This window comes from Cynoglossus semilaevis, chromosome 17, assembly GCF_000523025.1.
Source record: "Cynoglossus semilaevis isolate Cse_v1.0 chromosome 17, Cse_v1.0, whole genome shotgun sequence".
Classification (NCBI taxonomy): Eukaryota; Metazoa; Chordata; class Actinopteri; order Pleuronectiformes; family Cynoglossidae; genus Cynoglossus; species Cynoglossus semilaevis.
The window spans coordinates 1,517,649-1,539,046 of NC_024323.1; the positions used below are offsets into that span (position 1 = coordinate 1,517,649).

Consider the following 21,398-nt stretch of genomic DNA (forward strand, 5'->3'; position numbering starts at 1 on the left):
CCATTATCTATATAAAATGCTGAGCGTATAGTTTTCTATATATATATATATATATATATATATATATATATAACGTCCATGTGAGAGATAAAATATTCTGTATGCGTTGTAGTAGCAAACGGTAGTAGCAACCTTACAAGGACGTCTGTTCCTAGTCGGACATATTTTAAAGTGGCACAAAACAACAGTAACAATTTGGTGGTCGGCCATTTTTGTCGTTGTGAGAAGTTAAATTAAACATTTTAACGTGTTTTTTTATCAATAAGGTAAAAACTAACACAGCGTTTGCGTCAAGTGGACTGACTTTTTATACATACTGTTTGTTTCGCACACACCGGTGTTTTTTATCTTTATTTTTTTATTTGTTAAAGATAGCTAGAATGCTAACATGTTGCTAAACCCATCATTCGGCTCAGACGACCGAAAGTCCGTTCGGTCGCAAAACTGCGTGTACAAAATTGGCGACAAAACTAGTCCCATTAGCGTTATACTTGTTAGCTCTGGTAGCCGAGGGAATAAACTACTTTTTCGGTATCCTTTCCAAAGAGCGGCGGAATGTCAGTCGTCTCTCACAGGTAGGAATTGAATGAGCACGTTAAAAGCGTTAATGTTGTCGTTATTTCACATAGTATATTGTATGTTTGTTTATCTGAGTGAAGTACTGTAATGCTTAGACTATAAGAAGTGGAAGAGTTTGTGGGTGGGCTGTGAAATTCAAACATTGGGGCGTGTGAACCGAACCCATGGACAGTGGAGAAAAAGAGGAGGCAGTTAGCAAAAGGTCACAAGGCTTGTTTGTAAAAAAAAAAAAAAAAAAAAAAAGGAGAAGCATTCAAGAGAAAAAACAAGGCAAGGGCACACGGTCCACTGTGAAAACCTAAACAACAAGTCATTTTTTAGTAAAATTAAAACAATTGAAACACATAATTGTCCAGGACAATTGTTAAAAGTTAAAATTGTCCTTTTAACATATTTTATAGCCCATTAGGACAAGGCAAGGGCAACCTGACAACCTAAAAAACAACAACCCCAAAATAACAGACAAACAGATAAAAAACATTAAGTCATTTTTTTAGTAAAATTAAAACTGAATTGAAACAATTGAAACAACTAATTGTCCAGGAGAGCGCCAGCTTCTTTTAACATATTTTATAGCCCATTAGGTTTTGTTGTTGTGGAGTACCAGTTTTCTTCAAATACCATATATTTACCATATAAAATGTTTTCTGATTATTAGCAGTAAATTGAGTAACTAATGATTAGTCATTGATTTGTTGACCAACCATAAGCAGTTATTTTACAGATATCAACATCAACCGTTGAAAGATCTGGTCAATTAACCTGACAATGTAATGTTGTTTTAATCATAATTTTTCATAAAATACTGTTTTCTTTCACAAGCCAAGCAACGGAATCCTTATGCACTAAACACAGCTGGGGAGGGTCTTGAAGACCAGGATGGTGATTTGAGGTATGTTTGTCTAAAGGCTAACTGATTCACGCATTACTTTGACAGTACAGGGAGTTCCTTGGTATACGACGTCCATAATTACATAGAAATACCAATAAGTCCATGTTTTGTCCCTTTGTTTTCATGCAAAAAAAGTACAAGTATGTTAGATATTATACAATGCGATTATAATTATTTTTATTAATTACATTGAAATATAATTTTACAAAACATTTTCTTCAACATAAAGTGTACATTTTATTTTGAAAAATTCCTCTAGCGGACCGGATCGAAACCCCAAGTGGGATTGTTTTATCCCGTGAGCCTTATGTTTGACACCCCTGTCCTAGATAATGATGTTACCACTGTGTTAGCATAGGTGAGTGACATACGTATGTATGTAGAGAATGTGAAAATGGAGTTACGTTGCGCCCCCGTCTACTTATTTTCATGTTTATATGATTAAGATTCAAACAGTAATTTCCTTGAAACAAACAGACTCGCAGTTTGAAAAATTGCTCGTGTTTGGTTGGTTTTGATGTCAATATTTTTTCATGCTTTGAGCCCAACTGTTTGTTGCAATTTTTTTTCTTTTTTTGTTGCTTTTTTCTGTTTATGGCCCAATACCCATTTCAGGGAACATTCTCCACTAACTGATGAACAGTTTGTATCAGGGTAAGACCAAATTATTCTGGATCATCTCTACCTCGTTTAGATCTACCCTTTCTTTTCAAAAATCCCCTCCCCTCCTTCTCTTGTTGTGGATTCCCACCCCTAATCTGCACATACACTCTGGTAAATTGTCTGGCGGATCTGGTGACCCAGTGTTGCATCCCTCTGTGCTTGTTTTCCTTCTGAACACTGTTTCAAATCGATACACAATTAATGAATATCCTCTCATAATATAGTGGTATGATAAAAAACAATTTCCCTTGACTACTTTGTACAACCGGCGACGTACAAATACTAGAAGTGCGATGCCCAATACGAAAAGTAAATTAATACATTTTTAATCACTATTAATGGTAATTAATATTGTGAAATACATCTGTTTGATCACAGCATGAGTATCTTGAGTCAGACCAGCATGTGTCTTTAATATTTTTTTCCTCTCAGTAACAGTAACTTCACGTCCTTTCGAACGAGAGCTCTTCTTCTTCCCTCTGCTGTTAATTTAAGTTCTGACTGTTGAATCACCAACCAGTTGCATCCAACCCCTCGCACAGACACAGGAATGTGAACACACTGAGCTAATTTCTCCCTGCTCTCCCCTCTCCTTCTCTCCCCTGGCCGTACATTCATTTATCCTGATCTGTTTGGCTTTCCGCTCTTTTAGATTCTCCGACATAATACTGGCCACCATCCTGGCTACTAAATCTGACATGTGCGGAAAGAAGTTTGAGCTGAAGATTGACAACGTTCGGTTTGTTGGCCACCCCACCCTCCTCCAGCATCCTAACATCATTCAGGTAGGAACAGATGAGTGGTGAGAAGTCAGAAAATCTTTAAATCCAAACAGAACAAACACGTTCATGGGCATTTGTTTGTATTGAGTCAAAATGGTGGGGTCTTTTTTTTTTGTATCAGCTAAAATTAGTCAGTCTTTTCATGTAGTTTATGCAGAAACTCCTTTATTTTACTTTATTTTAAGTCCTTGTTTTTGCAATAATACATTTATAGGCATTGTAGTAATAAAACAAAAAAAATACAAAATTATATGATAATAAAAAATAAAAAATAAAATAAATAAAAATAAGAAAGGCATACAAAATGGAAAAAAAGTGTTTTGTTTAAAAAAGGTCTAAAGCCTAAATATCTAAAAAATTATATGCACACCTGATGTACACAATGTCAAATATATTTAAATATATGTGAGTGATGCCCATGATTAGTGCAAATAAGTAAATTGCAATTTACTATTAGATTACACAGTGATTGCTGGTAGATTATGAGCAAATAAAATATGTAGATTCATTATTTTTTTATTCTTAGTAACCAGTAACTTTCCCAACGTGTGGGACAGAGGAAATCTACAATCACATTTCATTAACAAAAATAATGTGAATTGATGTAACTAAAAATGCACAGCTGGAAACTTTACTGTACAATGTGTAAGTATATCCTAATAAAAACATGGCGAATATTTAATTTTTGTTATTTTATAACAAATATAAATTCATAAAAATAAATATATATATATATGGTTATAAATATTTTATTATTGTTATAATATTGTTGTAACAAATGGTTTTTCTCAGTAGGGTTTCTGCCTTATATTATCTGTATAAAATACACTTTATAATTTTGTTGTTGTTGTGTGCTATAATGATGCGTTAATGTTTTATAAAAGCAAATATTACCGTGGTATAATTTACTTAAATTATACCTATTTGCTCATTAACATCGTGTCTACATTGTCATCAAATATCACGATCGCTAACTGAGTTTCCTTTCACGCAGGTTTCCAAAACAGATCCCTCTCCCAAGAGAGAGATGCCGACGATGATACTGTTCAACGTGGTGTTTGCATTGAGGGTATGAAAACATTTCTCACGAAATTATATTCATTGGTGCAATTATTGGGGCAGTGGTGGCTTAGTGGTTAAGGGAGCAGACTTGGGTCCAGAAGGTTTCAGGTCCGAGTCCACCAGCTGCCAAGTTACCACTGAGGTGCTCTGAGCACGGCACCGTCCCCACACACTGCTCCCCGTTGTTCACTTTGGTGATGGGTTAAAAGCAAAACCATGACAAGGAGTTCACTTTACTTATTGTTTGTGCTACAAAATGCCAAAAAAAAAAAAATCTAAAAACTTAAAAAAAAAACCCTACATTGTATTAATCACTAATTGTGACATAATTTAGGTTGACACAATTAAGTCAGCCGACTGTGGGTGGGTTTTGTGTGTGTTTATCAGCGTGGGGTGTGAGTGTGTGTAAGTGATAATGCTTCTGTGTGTTGTTGGAGGAAGGAGGGACCTGGCGTCTCTGCTTTATCGTTGCTGTTCAGCCGGGCACAGCCCATGCTGAGTCACCGTACCTGGGAGGTCGGATTGAACCTGAACTATGGCCAGAAAATGCTCTGTCATACTTTCTCAACATACACACACAGCTTTAATTTAGATGTTAGACAATGTATTCACACAGATGCTGAAAATCATTGGACTCTGAGTATGCAGTTAAAACTAGACTCTAGTCCAGTTAGGCATGGGCAAACTAAGGCCCGGGGGCCGGATGTGGCCCGTTCAGGTTTTTAATCTGGCCCGCCAAACTTTTCCAAAATTATATAATTAATTTATATTATCATTATACTTCTGCCTTTTCCCTGCAATACCTATGTTTTCCCAATAGATGGCATAGAAAATGATAAAACATTTTAGCCTTAATGCATGACTTTTACATGTCATTTATCTCAGTTCACACAAACACTCCATCGATCTGCTCCAGACCCCTGTTATAGTCTATTATCAGAATCCAAGTTGAATTACTATGGATTACAACACAGTTTTATGAATTCAGATAGAATTTATTCAGTTACGTGACACTCTTTTAAAAGCAAACAAGTACAAGTATATTAGATATTTAGTAATATTCATTCATATTTAATGAAATATAATTTTACAAATAAATCCTGAACATGAAGTGTATATGTATTATATTTATTATTATAGAAATCCATCAAGCGGGCCAGATTGAACATCATAGTGGGCTGGTTTGGGCCCCTGGGCTTCATGTTTGACACCCCAAGGCTAATAAGACTGACCCAGTACCTCAGTGTCACCTCAGTGAACTATTTGAAGTATAGAAATAAATGAAATCATTACATATATATATAATTCCTAATACTTACTATTGCTTTTTCCGATGTAAGATTTTACAGATGTATGATATAGCGGGAATGCTAACCACCACATATGAAGTTTTATTTTGTGAAGTGAAGGCGCTGCAGCTTTCCCACGTGTCCTGGAAAATCTGGAAAACTATTAATCAATTTTCCAGTCATGCAAAACATATGGGGAATGAGAAAAAAAAAATAGGTCCTGAAAATGTTTAAGTTATCCTGGAAAATGATTTATCCTCCCTCCTGCCTTGTGAGCTTGTCTTCTGGGCAACATTAAGGCCCGTTGCTTCTCTGCTTCTGGCTGGCGCAGCGCCCCACATCACATGACTCTACCAGCCAATCAAATTTGCTTTTCTGCCTAGAGCGGCATTCTACATCTGGTGTGTTGCAACATATCGTTTCATGATCTCTCTCGTTCCTCTGGGCACCATACAGGCCAACGCAGACCTCTCCGTCATCAACTGCATGCACAACCTGTCACGTCGTATAGCCATCGCCCTCCAGCACGAGGAGCTGCGGTGCCAGTATCTGACCAGGGAGGCCAAGCTGATGCTCGCCGTTCAAGAGGAGATCACGACCGTGACTGAGAGTGAGACGCACACGTCACAGACCTTCGTCTTCCGTAGTGATGAAACGCGAAATTCAAATTTGAATGCATGATCCCCCTTTTCCATCAGACCTTTTTGACAAAACAAAAAAGGAATATTTTGTATTATATTTAACCTCTTTTTGTTTGATGACATTTTTAAATTCAGAAATGAAAGTTTGCAACACATTTACAATAAAAAAAGTTAAACTATATAGAGATGGGATCATCCGATATTCAGGATCATTATTGATTTGTTATTGGTCAAAATTTCAGGATTGAATATTTATAAAGAAAATTAAAAAAAAAACTACAGCCTGTCTGATCCGACACCTAAGCCCAAATGCTCAAGTTAGCTTTGCGCTAGATGCTATAAACAGGGAAACTATCACCCCGGCAACAGCAGCCTGAGGCATGCTGGAGGAGAAAAGCAGGTATCGGATTGATGTCGGTATCGACAGATACTCCAAGTTGACCAAATATCAGACATACATAGTCATAGAAAAAAAAATTCATAACTGAATCTGGCTTCGGCAGAAGAAACCATGTTGATTTCAGGAACCACATCAAAACATCAGGACTTATTACAAAATTATTGACTGACAATTTTCTCTTGTTGACAGCGAATGGAAGCCCTCAGTCCCCATTCAGACAAATACTTCCCAAATGCAAACTGGCGATGGACCTGAAGGAGGCGTATGACTGGTATGTGGTTGAACGTCTTTTTTTTTTTTTTTACTTTACTTTTTTGTCCTTCTCTTGCTCATGTTATTTACCTACTATGAGTATAACTGTACTTTTTCTATTTATTATTATTTATTTATTATTTTGTATGTTTACTGTAGCGTGATTGTTGATTGACTGACTCAAATTGTAAGTCGCTTTACGTATTGTGATGTAATGTAATATTTCTATAATTTTATCTCAGATAAAATGAAGTTTGTTTCTTAAAAAAAAACAGTTAATAGTTATTTGTCCATACAAATGACTCCGTGTTTGTTTCAGTTTACATGCTATATTCTTTTTCGATGTTTTTTTTTTCAGCCTCTGTACCACTGGTGTGGTGCGTCTGCACATCAACAACTGGCTGGAGGTGAGTTTCTGTTTACCGCACAAGATTCACAGGATCAGCGGCAAACACCTACCTCCAGAGGCGCTGGAGCGCAGCCTTAAGGCAATAAGGTGAAAAAGCATTTTAATGTTTGACTGTATTAGCCTGTTTATGACATAGAAATATTTATTTGTACTCAATACTCTTTGAACATAAAAAGAAAATACAGAATTTTATCTCAGTGTTGGGTCAAAATTGTTTTTGCCGACACTGCCACCCAGTGTCTGTTTATATTGTCTACAACAGTATCTCTGCCTTTCCTTTTTTTTTAGATTAATTATATTTTTGACTTATATTTAACAATAGTTTGTTTGCAGGATACAAACATTTTTTGCAATATTAAAATTGACATATAAAGGTCTATATTTATTAAATATTTTAACCTAATTTTGCATTTTTACATTCCTAAATAATTGTTTTAATTTTTACTGATCCTTTAAGGTACATACATTTCCCTGTTTTTTTTTTAAATAACTTTTTATGCAATAGGTACATACATTTTCCTGTTTTTTTTTTTTTTTTTTAAATAACTTTTTATGCAACTTGACTGTGGCTAACTTGTCTTGTTCTGTAATGAAAAGCTAATTTATAATATAATATAAATTACAATACAATATAGTTTGTGTGTCATAGCTAATTTGAACTAAACCTGTTTTTTTTTGTATTGTCCTACATCAGTAAGCTCCATAATAATAATATACATTTCCTGACTCTGTAGACCTTACCATGCTCTGCTGCTGCTGGAGAGTGAAAAGGCTTTGCTCAGCCAACTTCCTCTGGACTGTTCGTCAGCGATGGTTCGTCTGATCAAGACGTGCTCACCCGTAAAAAACCTCCAGCAGCTTGCCCAGGATTCAGACCTGGCTCTGCTTCAGGTATAAACCAGTCACACCAATGAGCGGCAGCTTATCACTGAGGCTTTGGACAAATCAAAAGAGATAAAAAAAATAAATAAACTGGACAGAAGTTTTACTCTTTATATACAGTATGTTTTGAAGGAGGTCAAAGAAGAAGTATAGTATTATCGTACTGCCATCTAGTGGATGACATTTATCTTAGTCAGTTTCCATGAGCAACCAAAGTGAATATTTTCTTTTGCATGAAACTTTTAGCCTTGAGCCTTTTTGTCTTTTAGCCTTAATCCAGAATGTTGTCTTTGCTCAGATTTTTCAAATTGCTGCTCACCTGGTGTATTGGGGCAAAGCCATCATCATCTACCCGCTGTGTGAAAACAACGTGTACATGCTGTCTCCTCATGCCCACATCTGCCTGTGAGTGTCTGTATAAATTACATTATGAGTGTTGAATAAGATTTATTTCAGAAGTTTACTTAGTGATATACAGACAAATACTTTTAATAGGATTAGTGTTAATGTTAATGTTATGTTAATCTCTAAATGCACTCGTTACTGAAATGAGTCCTGCGAAAAGCTCTTCTCTGAAAAGAATTAAAATAGATATAGAATGACTTTAGAATAATAGAAAATAAAATATGTATAAAAACAACAAATATTAAACATTAAAGATACTTTACACTGACATTTATAACACTCGAAACATGGAACCGATATTTGCGATACTTTTATATCATAATAGTGAATATATAATCAGTAATAATATAAACAATATTATAATAAAACACGTATATGCACCTAATGGCCTACATTATACTTTAAGGGTCGCTTGTTGTCACTTTCATTTACCTGTCAGCTAAGACCCTAACATAGTTTGTTTCATATTAAAACATTTGAAAGGTTAATGGAAATGCTTTGCGTCTCTCTCCCTGGACAGATTCTCATCACAGGCTGAGCACTTCGCCCAACAGTTTCCTGGTCAAGACCTGCCCTCCATGTTGTCCAAATTCTCCCTTCCTGTCTCACTGGCTGAGTTCCGAAATCCCCTGGAAGCTCCTGCACAGGAGGTATGGACGGATGAATGGATCTTTATTGTCGTTATACACGTGTTTAAAACACGGTGCAATCAAATTTAAAGAGAGTTTTTTTACATTGATTTCTACATATGTAAATACACACATTTAAAAGAGTAATAAATAAGAAACAGGGATGCAAGTAATAAGGAAGCTGTGACTGTACGAGTGTTTGCAACGCACACATGCAGCCACAAGAGGCACCGTTTAATATGTGGTTCCTCTGGGAATCGAACTCAGGACCCGCTGCATGTAAGGCAGATGTGTAAGGCAGGCATGATAACTGCTACATTATGGAACTAAATTTAATCTCTGTTTAAACATTTACATTTAAGATTAACATAAGATGTAAACAATAAGTCAAAAATGCAAAAATAGGGCAAAATGTTAACGTGAAATTAAAGTTTCGCGTTACAATGACAATAAAGACCATAAATAAAAAATGTAAATATGTTTAAAAGTTAAATTGAGCCATAACTATAAGAACAAGAATTATTCATGTTTAAAAGTTAAATTAGTTTTTTATTAGTTTTTTATTTAGTTTTTTATTTGGTGTGTCAGTTTGAGGAAGAAGCTCTTCCTTTAGTATGATGATATTATATATATTACTTTATTGCAGTAATGTATTATTCTTTATTTCAGAAAAATAGACACACTGGCCAGGTTTAGTTTTTATTTATCTTTTTCTGTACTGATAGATTTATTTGCTTTATTCTAGATTGGAAAAAAACAATATGAAGGTTCTTTGCTTTTTTTTCAATCTCTGAAGTAATTCCTACTAAGAGATTGTGTGCTTATAGAAACAAGCTGACAGAATAAATCTCAATTAAAAAAAAACCCAGACAAACAAGAAGCCATAACTATAAGAACAAGAATTATTCTGTCCAAATCATATGGATTTAAATTGGCTGAGCTGTTTGAGCAGCAATAAACTATATACATACCAAAGGAAAATCAACTCTGCTGCCTGGAGCTGTATTTTTTAAGGAGACTACAGTAAATCAGCCTGCCAGCATGAGCACGTTAATAATGTTCAATATCAGATCCATCATTTTGGTCTTGATCGTTTCTTCACCCAGGCCCAGCTGATCCATATGGTGGTGTGGATGCTTCAGCGCCGTCTCCTGATCCAGCTGCACACTTATGTCTGTCTGTTGGTGCCGCCCAGCGAAGATGAGCCGGGACCGAGGGAGGATGACCTCCCGCTGGCGGCCAGGGTCGGAGGGCACAGTCTCAGTACACCCAGTGCTCTCAGCTTTGGTTCTCCAAGTACGACCTCTACCACCTGTAGCAAATGCTGGTTATTTTGGTGCAAATATGTTGAACACTTTTAGTTAAAAACATACCAATACTGTGTATAAATCAGGGGTCACAGCCCCGTGGACTACCTAAGGTGCCCGTGGGGTTTGTTCTAAAAACAAAACTAGTCAACAACAGGGTCAAAAATTATACTGTTACTGTGCTTTTTGGATCAGTTAGACTTACAGTGTGTCTACTATTACGTACATCTACTGTTGTATGTCCCAGAAACTACTGTATTTTCCGGACTATAAGTCTATAAAACTATAAGTTTTTTAATCCTTTAGCTTTGAACTTTGTGACTTATACAGGAGCATCTTTTATATTAAAATATATCATTTCACATGTTTGGTATTTTCACACTGACAGCCACCAGAGGGCACCCTAGGCTTGTGTACCAGTATCTACTACTCCAGTGCCACAGAAACTTTACGTCTGTTATTTTCACACCGACAGCCACTAGAGGGAACTCTAGTAATTTTTTTCTTTTTTTTTATCCTTGTGTAACCTATACTGCGGAGCAACTTATAGTCCGGAAAATATGGGAATTCATGTTATATTGTTTGTGAAGTCAGGTTGGTGACCCCTGATGATCTTCTGCCTCTTCTCTGTGCAGCCAGCAGTGATGACATGACCCTGACCAGTCCCAGCATGGACAACTCCAGTGCGGAGCTGCTGCCTAGTGGAGACTCGCCGCTGAACAAGAGGATGACAGAGACGCTGCTCGCCAGCCTGTCAGAGCATGAACGACAGGTTATTCTCAACATCCCTGCCGCACAAAATCCAGAGGATTTACGGATGTTTGCCAGGTAGATTAAACAGCCATTACAATGTGTGTTAGCGAATGTAGTTCATTAGAATTTCTGCCTTAAAAGAAACTGCACTTCCAACATAAGTCAAGGACCCCCTGTATTTGGAGAGGAAAGAGATATAGTTGACAGTTAATTTTCCAGTTAAACTCTAGATCTCGTCAATGTCCTTCACCTTTCGCTGTCCGTTGCCCACAGGCTCTTACATTATTTCCGGGGACATCATCACCTGGAAGAGATCATGTACAACGAAAACATGAGACGCTCGCAGTTGAAGACGCTGTTCGACAAGTTTCGCAGTGTCCTCGTGGTGACCAACCATGAGGATCCAATCATCTCCATCTTTCAATCGCCCGTGGAATAGTGGTGGGCACACACTTGGCTTGAGCTCATGGTGAAGTGAAGAATCTGAAGAAATGCTGCGTTAACAGCAGCAGTGACATTTCTTTTAAAACTCGATATTTGCACTGACATTTGCAGATACACACAACAGATGCACAAAGTCATACGAGCCAAATGTTAGTTTACAGTATTAAATTATTTTCGACACCTGTGACGTCCGTGTGAATTTAATGTAGATTGCTTAAATGATGACCCAGTTACCCTGGAATTCTGTGTTCCAATCATATGCCCAGTGTGACTATCTGAGAGATGACGCAGACTAACAGAGTTTTTTTTCTACTAACAAATTTAATTTGCCCCACTGCATGCGACCAGTAAAGACTAATCAGAAGAATTAAGAATTAAGAATTGAGATGTTTTCTCCGCAGTGGAGTGACCTTCGCGTAGACGGCCCCATAACGTCCCTGATGAAGGTATGTTCAATTCAACATCATGACTAGTTCATATACAATCACACATTATCTGATACAATTTCCTCCCCTTATATATCCATTGCAGCTGTGTATTAAACGTGTATTAAACCCTGCTGAAGCTCAGCCGCTATTGGCTTTTATAGAGCAGCATGACATAGCATTTCTTTTACTGCTAAAGCTGCATACTGATTGGCTATAAAACACTCCCAAAGAAGACAGGGAGTTGTGAGTCAATGACTGTTTGATGACACGGAAACTTTGCATAATGACGACTAATGGTTTAGGAGGCAGAACTACTTTGTCAGTGACAACACTTCTAAAAATAATGCACTAGGGCAGTTTCAGTGACACACCTAGGCAGAGTTTGCCAGTGCACGTCATAATATAGCAATATTTCTTTTTGTATATAAACTGTAAAATGACTCAGTTCTTACTTTTATCTTAGAATAATTTATTTTTATTTATTGCTATTCATATATAATTTATTTTACATTTCAAACTAAAACACATTGGAGGTGTATGACTTGCATACATTAGGATCAATGTAGGCAACATTTAATTATTTTGTCATGAAATGCAAACATACAACATAAATTCAGACAATTTCATTGATTTAAATCATTAATCATCCTTTATGTCCTAGTAGCATGTAGCATACAGTATACATATTCAATTGTCAAAATCATTTAGATTTTTTTATACATATACAGTATACATATTCAATTGTCAATTGTCAAAATCATTTAGATTTTTTTTTTCAATACGTCCACAGAAACAAGAAAAATCTGTCAAATTTACAGTCAGTCCTTACAGCCTCGCAGGTATGGAGTAAACTTTCATCATCCACTCGCCTACATGTGTCACATCATCTACAATGACCCCACTGTAATGATTATTCCAGACCGGGAGCTACATCTTCCTCTCATTCTCCCCGAGGGTGAAGTGAGAAAGACGGCAGGAAGGGAAAAAAAGAAGCAGGAAGACAGGTAACATGACACTGGCTGTTTTTGTTGAGAGGAGATCCTGGTGATCCTTACATCTGTGAAATCGCTGAGAAATGATGGGCCTATAATAAATGTTTAAAAGACAGATGTGTGACCTGGGTCGGGACCGGGGAGTGTAGTTACGAGTCAGAAGTTTTAAAAGACCTGAGAAAAGAGATGCCATCACTTTTAGTGTCACTTTTAAAAACCACCATTTTCAGGTCGGAAAGGGTCACTATGACCAGGAGTAGTTGCACCAAAGCTTTGACATTTTCTGCTGTGACACATCAGTGCTTAAAGGTCACAATATTATGCATTCCGGCATTTAATATTTGTAAAATAAATACAAAATAACTCACTGGTTTCTGACATTCAGGTCTGACTCTAATGTAAAACAATGTGTGTTTTAGACGTGGTAAGACTATTAGGATAAAGTTAGAACTAACGTTGGACTTTTTGACTATCAGTTCAACAGTTGGGAAATTAACTTAAATAAAATGTAATTAGGCGTAATGACAGCTCTAATGATTGAATTGAGAATATTTTAAAAATACAAGGCTGTTGGACAGTCTGGTAATAAAGTCCACAAACAAACACATTGTAGATACAGTAATACACCCATCACGTCACATTGACAGTTGTGCGTTCGCTGTTCCTACTCAAATCTGACGGATGCGTGTCATTCATTTCGTTTACAGATTCCTGCTTTCTTTCCGCTTCTTTGTTCACCACGCTGACACAAGGATGACCACGAAGATAAAACCGCCACGGCTTCTTGGCCCATTCACCGTGAGACTCGATTCCGACCCGCGCTGCGGACACGATATTTTCAGGGTCTACAGGACTGGCGTTGGGGTCCTCCTCCAGCCATACCTCTGGATCTGAGGCAAGGTCTCTACGGTCAAGACAACGGGTTATGTTCAGAGCCTGGCACAGTTTGGAGGGCCCGTTGCAGAGTTCTCTGTCCTTAAGTTTTCGTCCTTCTGTTTTTCGCCTAGCTGACCTCAGCTGTTCCATGATGGAGTGACCCTGCAGGGGCTCAGCGGAGCGCAGCAACACAGCAGCCCCCTCCCCTGCAAAACAGACATCACACAGAAAGCATCAATCAACAAGGTTTTTATGCTGTTTCCTGTCCTTTTCGCCCCCTCTTTATAATCCTCCGTTGCTTTAATGTTATTCAAAAGGAAAACACGAAGCAGGTGTTTTCCCTCAGGTAACATCAGGTCCTTTTTTTTTTTTTTTTTACCTTCACTAGACACGTTCATACAGAGGTAGATGCCGTAAATTGGATACACATAAATCGTGCCCGGCTTCATGAACATGGCAGTGTTCCTTTCAGTGCGTTTGCCTCCGGCTGAGTGAGAAGCTTTGTCCTCGCCTCCAAGGTAAGATTCAGTCTCAACAATTCTTCCTCGCAGCTCACCCTCTGCACACCTGCGCACCAACACCTACAGAGACACAGCAGGTTACAAGTAAGATTAAATTACAAGGACATGGTTAAACAATGCAGCACTTCATCAAATATCGTCAATATCTTTCTCCATAGTATGGTTGCTAGTAAAAACGTGTTATTACATTTGTTGAAATTGCCCGCCGAATGTTATATCTGCTGGTTATTAATAGAATTTGAGAGTTTGAGGTTTGGGTGGCTGTACGCAAAAACGGGCTGGAGGGGGAGCTCAAGAGACGTGATGGGGCGTCATTTTAGCAACACAAGACGTGGTAAGGACAGGACAAAATAATAATAATAATAATAATAATAATAATAATAATAATAATTTAAAACTAAATTAAGTCTGGATGACAAAATAAAAAGACAAATCTTGTTTTCTGAAATGATACCAGGAAACCAGATAACAAAACGTCAACGTCATTATGTCCATTTAAACCTGACAACGGACCACACCGTATATTTAGATGAGTTACAAGATTTAGGTTTGCCTTTAAAAATTAAAAATAAATCACGTGCCCTTGTGTATTAGTGAAATACGACCTGTGCCACTACTGCCAACTCCTAAAGCCTCACCTTTCCCAGAAGCGCTTTGGCTAAACTGATACAAGGCTGTTGGAAAAACTCTTCTCCCAGTCGCTGCTGCCGATTCTTTTCACTGAAATAATGACTTTTCTCCTGTTGTTCTGTAACGTCATTTTGATCCTTTAGTTTGGCATGTTTTTGCTTTGTGTGTTTACTTGGGGTTTTTCCTGCTGTTGCTACTGTCATCTTTCTTTTTATCCCTGCCATCGTGCTGTGTCCCAAAAAACACGTTAACCACGCTGCGATAGTTTCTAAATTATTTCGCCAGCACTTTTAGAAACAACTGGTGCCTTATCTTTTTAAAAGTTGTCGTCGAAATGAATTACCATCGATGCTTAGCAAAACATAACAAGCCGGAAATACGCGACCGTTTTCCTTAAAGGGACCGCGCTGCTTTGTTTACATCGGAAGTGAACCAGCACTTCCGGTGCGTCTTCTCTTGCATCTAATGGTCGTTGCCAATTTAACTGTTCCATTTGGACCCTAGGTGGTAACTGAGGCAGTAATAAAAATTAGAAAATATCCAAGTACTATTTGCAAAACGTTTTTTTTTTCACAAATTTTTGTATCAAATTTAGATTAGTAAGAGAGAGAGAGTAGATTTAATTTCTTCAAAAATAAGAGAGAGTAGATTTAATTTCTTCAAAATGGCATACTACTACATCCAAAACAATTTTGTAGGGTTAGCTAACTATTGTTTTTATTTTTATTTTAGGTAAATAAATTATAAATTCATTAAATAATACATTTATTTATAGTTTGTGATTGTGTTTAAGTCCCCAGCTGTCAGAAGAAAAACGAAGTAAATGTGTCTTGTATTTTCTTTCCTGCCACATTGTAACTACTAAATTAGCCCAACAGTTAACCCACCCTTCCAATGGCCTTTTCCTGCTGCTGTCTTATCAGCTGAGTCTCATTTAACAACAGCCCCCTACAATAAGAAGTTATAAATAGAACCAGTGTTTGCCTGCTGGTGCCCGGGAAGTTGATGGCGCCAGTTGGACCCAGGCACTGATGGTCCAGTGTGTGCCAAAGTCTTACCACTGATTGAGTTTTATTAAGAATATCCAGGAATGTAAATTTACTTGTTATTAACAGTATTGGCGACTAGTGTAATTGTGTGTGTGGTTTCCTGCGGATCTGTGTCGATAGATATTAATATTCACACAATAACAACTGAATTGCTTCTTCTACATGTACGTATTGTTACCAGATTGCAGAAAAATATATGAGAAAATATATGAAATTGTTTATAGAACGAATTGAAGTGAAGTATACCAGCCTGGACTGGGGCTTAGTCGTTGAAATTCCTAAAATTCTTTGTCCAAATATTTGAGTAGTTAGAAATAACTGAAAGTTACTTTTCTTTCTTTTTTTTATTGCCTATAACTGCTGAGCTTTTTCAAATTTAAATCTAACTTTAATAACATTACAACACGAGGCGCAGTGAGTTTATGATTATAGTGGAGCCTTATCATGTTTTTACTTTTGTCTGCTACTGGTTGAAGGCCATTGTTTGCTTCGACTGTCTATACTTTTGAGGTCTGAGTCAGCCGCTTTTCACTGTCGTTGCCCCTCGTATATAATCTCAGCCACCACAGCTTGTCATCAACATTTCACTCTGGATTGTTTTCATTTCCACATCAGCGGTAGTGACACCAAGCCGTAGTCTCTTCTGTGTGGCCATATAGAAACACAGGATGCACCCAAGCTGACAGTAACACATGCATTGGCACGGGGGCTATTTACAGTTACTGGCTTTTATTGTTCAGTTTCTTTCAATCGATCCAATATCTAACTGTTATTCTTTTTCAAGGTCACGTGGGGGCGCAGTCACAAAGAGAGACGCGATATAGTTGACGCTAGCATTCCTCAGTTATGGCAGCATTAACGAAGTGGGCTCATAAAGAAAACGTCAGAACTTTATGTTCCCAGTCAGGATGGCCGAGCGGTCTAAGGCGCTGCGTTCAGGTCGCAGTCTCCCCTGGAGGCGTGGGTTCGAATCCCACTTCTGACAGAAATCTTTTTGAAACGTTGTGAATTAGAGGACACCTAACATACTGTACATGTACAGCCAAGTAGTTATTTTATGGAAAACATTGATAATCGCTTTTACTTCTTTATTTTACTTATTTTCACAAAAGGTTCGTTAACCTGTAAATTGAATTAGAAATATTTATAAATATTTTTTTTATTAAGCAAATGATAAATGTTACACTTAAAAAGGTCAGCGACAGTTCACGCTCGTAAATCATTAGTCGGGCACTGAATATTTAGCCATCCCAGATGTTTGTTGTATCGATTTGATCTGCTGTGGAATCCCCGGTCCCATGACCTTTCTCCTTTTCTGTCCGTCAGCAGTTAATGGCACTTTCTGTTTATACATAACTACTTGACTTGTTATTATGGAAGAAAATACATATAGTTTCAGTAGGGCAGCAGCTGTAGCAGCACAGAAAAGAACTGACTATGTTGTCTTGTCTCTTTGTCTCGTGGCTGTGACGTGACCGTGACCCAGAGCCTCAGACAAATTCCATAGACATGGCTTCGGCAAAAGGAACAAATTATGAATATAATGTTTGACATTTGAGGTCAAGACAGTTTGCTAACATTCGGCTCATGCGGTACGTGGCTCGTGCGGTACGTGGCTCGTGCGGTACGCGGCCATCCAGCCAAACTTGGTCGTCTCCACCGTGAAAGTACCAGGCACGATTGCACACCATGTCATCCATTTACCAAACCATGTATGAAGAAAAAAGGCCACATGTGGTCTGACCGCCACAGGAATGGTAGTCAGTCCTCCACTTCTCGACTAAATCCCGAGAACAAACTGGTTTAACGAACCTTGTGACAACATCCCTAGGGTTAAATATTACCCTTCAACTCAACCTCTTTATCTGTGTCTGACTGATGTAGGATCAGAGGGCCCCCGAGGGCTCCTACACATCCTGCATCCATTCCTAAACACCGCCGTGCTCTAGTTTCCGTCCTCCTTCCGGCTCTCAGGGGAATGTTAACTGTTAGTTACTCTAGCTCTGTGGTTTATCAATCAGGGACTCTCCGAGGGCTCTGAACGGTCTTTACATACCGACAAGATTTGACGAAAGCCCATAAACTTATTCCTGTACTGGAAAAGATATAATTCACCTCATTTAGAAGCATGACTCTGAAGCATCTCTACTTGCAGGGCGGACATAAGTCACACTTGCGGAGGCACAACCCATAGGTGCAATACATTCAGCTAAGAGAAAGCTTCTACCGCTACGGCCGAGACTACTTCTGACATGAGTTACTTTGGTCTGGTTTCACTACATAAAAAAATGAAAATATACTTGAATAATTTTCAGTTCAGATTCCATTGCAGGTTGGCCGATCTTATCGGCGCGATATTAGCATAATGATGTAATATCGGTAAGATCGTTATCGGTTTTACATCCGATAATGAAAATCCTATAACACGTTGCCTGGGTTTTGCCAAATTTGCTGGAATCGAACGTAGGGTCCTGAGATGTTTACCTCAGTTTTGGGGACAAACGGCTGCATATATCGGTATCAGTTGATATCGGAATCGGAAATTAAGCATTTGGTATGTTGGATATAGGCAAAAAGTTAAAATATTGGACATCCCCAGATATAACCTTTTTAGCCGATAATGATATATGCGTCTGTTGGCAGTGCATCACAAAAATATGCGGAATATATAGCAGAGGCTCAAGCAGAAATAAATCTTTGCTCCCAAAGTTTGTGCCGGACCTCTTGAGAGAATTGTATGTCAGTTTTAAAACAGGACTCCTGTCCTGGCACCATCTGCATTTAATTCCGTGTGTGCTTCAGAAAAAAAGATTTCGGATGACAGTCATAAAATGTACGTGTGTATATGGCCCTGGATTGAAACATGCTGAAATGACATGACCTTGGAGAACTCAGACTGTTATGTTTTGGAACGTCATTGGCAAAGCCACATGGCCTTGGTCTCACGACACGGTGGTCTGCACTGCATGAAACCAACAAAGACTACAACTACAAAGATTTTCCCTTTTCGCGGCGGGTCTTGGAACGCAACTACCGCGATAGGAGAGGGACCACTGTGCGCTTGTTTTCATGTGATTGAATCACAGCGTGCAGTCTCTTGAATCAGAACCCCTTAGTCACCGCCGGTAACTGGATGAAACAGCGCCTCCCCGTGTTCACACACACACCGCTGATCTTGATTACGAGTCGCCTCCTCGTCTGTAGTACAGGGCGGGGCTCACTTGCTATGTCTCCACTACCACACTGAATTTCAGCTACAACACCCCGGCACACGGCGGAGAACTTAGCCGGCCTCGATCCATGGAGCAGCGGTGTGGGAATGCTGCTCCGTCCGTGGGTAAGAAACACAGAGCAGGACGTTTGAGCCTCACCCACGGCACAGGAACTGCTTCAATGCTGCCGCCGCCGCCACAGCTGCCGTGTCAGGACCAGTGACTGGATCTAAAGCGCTACAGCAGCGGGACTCTGGTCCAATAAAAGAGAGAGAGAAAAAAAAGAGACAGAAACATCTGTGGGAGAGTGGAAATAAGCGGGGTTTCTTGACAAGAGGATGTGACCAATCACTACCCTGCTGGCCAGAGGAAAATACGTGGAGTGGACGAGGATAATTTTTGAAATCTGTCAGAATTATCACCATTTTTTTCCGCTGCTGGAGATCATCTGAGCGGCTTGTCCTAAGGGTGAGTTATATGATCATTTCGTGACGGTGTGGTCGAAAGCAGCAGCGGCGGCAGCTGGAGGAAGCGCTGTTCACACGCGTCGTGATCGTGGATGATAGATCGCGAGGCTTACCAAAAAAAAAAAAAAACCGCTTCGTTTGATCGCTTCATATACAATGTGAAGTTATTTGGAATCATGATTCATTCAGGGGACTTTAGTAACGTGGTGGTGAAATGCTTGTGTGCTCTAATTGGTCTGTCAACCTTTACCAAAAAGTGTTAAATGCCTAGGGGCGTTTCGGAGTACCTGGGGGTCGTAGCCCCCCCCACCATAACAATCCTAACGTACTGTACTAAGGCCCAGCCAGTATCGCAGAACTGAATGACATGTATAATGGAATAAGCAAATGAAACCTACTCGCCTTAATAATTTAAAATCCAATCATTAATTCTTGAACCATTATCAAACTCAAGGCCCGCGGCCCAAATGCGGCCCGCCAAGTCATTTTGTGTGGCCCACGTTTCATTGCCTACTTCCTTGCTGCTGATTTTCTTAACCAGATTTTCTTTTATTACACAGAGCAGTTGCGTATATATTTTATTTAAATTTAGGAACAACATTTGATCGTCCATCTAAACTCTGGTTTCAGTTATCTTCGTGATTTCACAAGAGATGGGCGATTTTTGTAATCGTGATCCTAGGAAAACAGACGGCGGACAATGTGTGGACTGTTTGAGCTCTTGGACATGGCAGTGTTGTGCTTCCTGTTGGACGCTTGCAATGTGCTTGGTTGCAAACTCAAATAGACAAAGACAACATAGTATTGGCCACATTCTTTCTCAGCGCTGTGCTAAGGTCGTTACCCGTGACCTTTCTGATTAAATTATCAAAACAATCCTGGTCGCATCCCGGTATATGTGTTGTCATTGTGTACAGTTAATGCAGCTGCGGAGTTCAGATACGCCATGTCCCATGTGATCAATGTGGACATTGACTTGACCTTACTTTGGACCGTAGTTAATATTAGCAAATTTTTAATTGTGGATAGCTCTGTAGAGAATCTCAGTCATTCAGGACATGACATCATGGGGAACGTTGCTCTAAGCTACTGGACGTGCCTGAAGCACCCTCACAGGGTTTGATGAAGCCTCTTGGCTGAAAGATGAAATGTCATGTAAAAATTGAAGCGCTGGCATCTGTTGTCCTCCGGGCACGCTGATATTATAATTTTCTCTGTGCGAGCCGTACGTCCTGATGACTTGTGCCATGAACGTTTCCCCAAGCAGTTGCCTGTTTCGGCCTCTCTAAAACGCCCCACGGAAATGTATAAAGTTTTCGGAATATTAATGATTCTGACCGGCTTACCATTGAAATGATTCTTGGATGTGAAATTACAGTGCTTTTTGTATTACAGTCTTTAGATTCTACTGTTTATTTATATTTACAGACAAATTGATTGCTTAAAAGCAGATAGTTTCAACATGGGGTCAAAAAGAATCCAGTCATATCCCTTTAGTTTTTTCATTTAAAGATAATCTGTCAATGTTTGAAAACAACAGGTCATTCAGACTCCGATACTAACAGAATAAATTCTGAAGGATGTTTTATTTTGAAAAGTTAATGATCCTTCAACGATGGCGCGGTTTTACCGGCCTCAGTGTATGTTGTAAATATTCGTGGACATGAGAACTGTTGTAGCAAATTATTGAAGGCGAAATAAGATGTTGTCTATATATGATTCTAGTTCTGGTTTAGTAAAAGTATGGTACCCTGTGTGGTCTCTTGATCAGTTTGCAGTTTCTCTGCCTTAAAAATTTGGAAGACCCCCTACTTTAAGTCAAGTCTCTGTCCAT

The 21,398-nt window shown here is 38.7% G+C and overlaps 3 protein-coding genes, 1 long non-coding RNA gene and 1 other non-coding gene across 8 annotated transcripts in view; 3 read left to right on the plus strand and 2 right to left on the minus strand.

Moving 5' to 3' along the window:
• Positions 1–158: 158 nt before the first annotated feature.
• On the plus strand, positions 159–11,835 carry nprl3 (NPR3-like, GATOR1 complex subunit). Of its 3 annotated transcripts, XM_025064190.1 has the most exons (15): positions 159–575; positions 1,402–1,471; positions 2,087–2,125; positions 2,787–2,919; positions 3,911–3,985; positions 5,724–5,877; positions 6,498–6,579; positions 6,919–7,056; positions 7,704–7,860; positions 8,150–8,256; positions 8,777–8,906; positions 9,992–10,181; positions 10,828–11,020; positions 11,219–11,386; positions 11,791–11,835. In XM_025064190.1, the coding sequence occupies exons 1-14, from the start codon at positions 389–391 to the stop codon at positions 11,382–11,384; spliced, it is 1,821 nt and encodes a 606-aa protein (XP_024919958.1). In that variant the 5' UTR covers positions 159–388; the 3' UTR covers positions 11,385–11,386; positions 11,791–11,835. The 3 variants fall into 3 exon arrangements, with proteins under 3 accessions (XP_024919958.1, XP_024919959.1, XP_008327458.1); XM_025064191.1 differs by lacking the exon at positions 2,087–2,125; XM_008329236.3 differs by lacking the exon at positions 11,791–11,835 and having other exon boundaries at positions 389–575; positions 11,219–11,569.
• LOC112488367 (uncharacterized) lies at positions 538–1,395 on the minus strand. Its single transcript, XR_003052342.1, has 2 exons — positions 1,014–1,395; positions 538–877 (listed from the first exon to the last, which is right to left on the minus strand). It is a non-coding gene; the product is annotated as an uncharacterized LOC112488367 (long non-coding RNA).
• Positions 11,836–13,162: 1,327 nt separating the features above from the next.
• mpg (N-methylpurine DNA glycosylase) lies at positions 13,163–15,357 on the minus strand. Its single transcript, XM_008329234.3, has 3 exons — positions 14,845–15,357; positions 14,065–14,266; positions 13,163–13,891 (listed from the first exon to the last, which is right to left on the minus strand). The coding sequence occupies exons 1-3, from the start codon at positions 15,058–15,060 to the stop codon at positions 13,440–13,442; spliced, it is 870 nt and encodes a 289-aa protein (XP_008327456.1). The 5' UTR covers positions 15,061–15,357; the 3' UTR covers positions 13,163–13,439.
• Positions 13,568–21,398, plus strand: part of rhbdf1a (rhomboid 5 homolog 1a (Drosophila)) — a 50,180-nt gene continuing 42,349 nt past the window's right edge. Inside the window, exons 1-3 of one of the 2 annotated variants that reach the window (XM_008329233.3) lie at positions 13,568–13,709; positions 13,817–13,931; positions 14,074–14,203. The gene's annotated coding sequence lies outside the window, so the exon portion shown is untranslated. Of the gene's footprint in view, positions 13,710–13,816; positions 13,932–14,073; positions 14,204–18,574; positions 19,566–21,398 lie in introns of those variants that run through there. The other variant, XM_025064189.1, reaches the window with a different exon arrangement.
• Positions 16,788–16,870, plus strand: trnal-cag (transfer RNA leucine (anticodon CAG)). The gene has a single exon. It is a non-coding gene; the product is annotated as a tRNA-Leu (tRNA).

What these genes read in the sequence shown, in the direction of transcription:
- nprl3 (XM_025064190.1), top strand. Translation starts at nt 389, where the DNA reads ATGTTGCTAAACCCATCATTCGGCTCAGACGACCGAAAGTCCGTTCGG. An exon ending in TGGAAGCTCCTGCACAGGAG is followed by an intron (nt 8,907 to 9,991) that starts GTATGGACGGAT and finishes TTCTTCACCCAG; the next exon opens with GCCCAGCTGATCCATATGGT. An exon ending in TCTCAGCTTTGGTTCTCCAA is followed by an intron (nt 10,182 to 10,827) that starts GTACGACCTCTA and finishes TTCTCTGTGCAG; the next exon opens with CCAGCAGTGATGACATGACC.
- mpg (XM_008329234.3), bottom strand. Translation starts at nt 15,060, where the DNA reads ATGGCAGGGATAAAAAGAAAGATGACAGTAGCAACAGCAGGAAAAACC. An exon ending in CCAAAGCGCTTCTGGGAAAG is followed by an intron (nt 14,267 to 14,844) that starts GTGAGGCTTTAG and finishes GTGTCTCTGTAG; the next exon opens with GTGTTGGTGCGCAGGTGTGC. An exon ending in TATGAACGTGTCTAGTGAAG is followed by an intron (nt 13,892 to 14,064) that starts GTAAAAAAAAAA and finishes TCTGTTTTGCAG; the next exon opens with GGGAGGGGGCTGCTGTGTTG.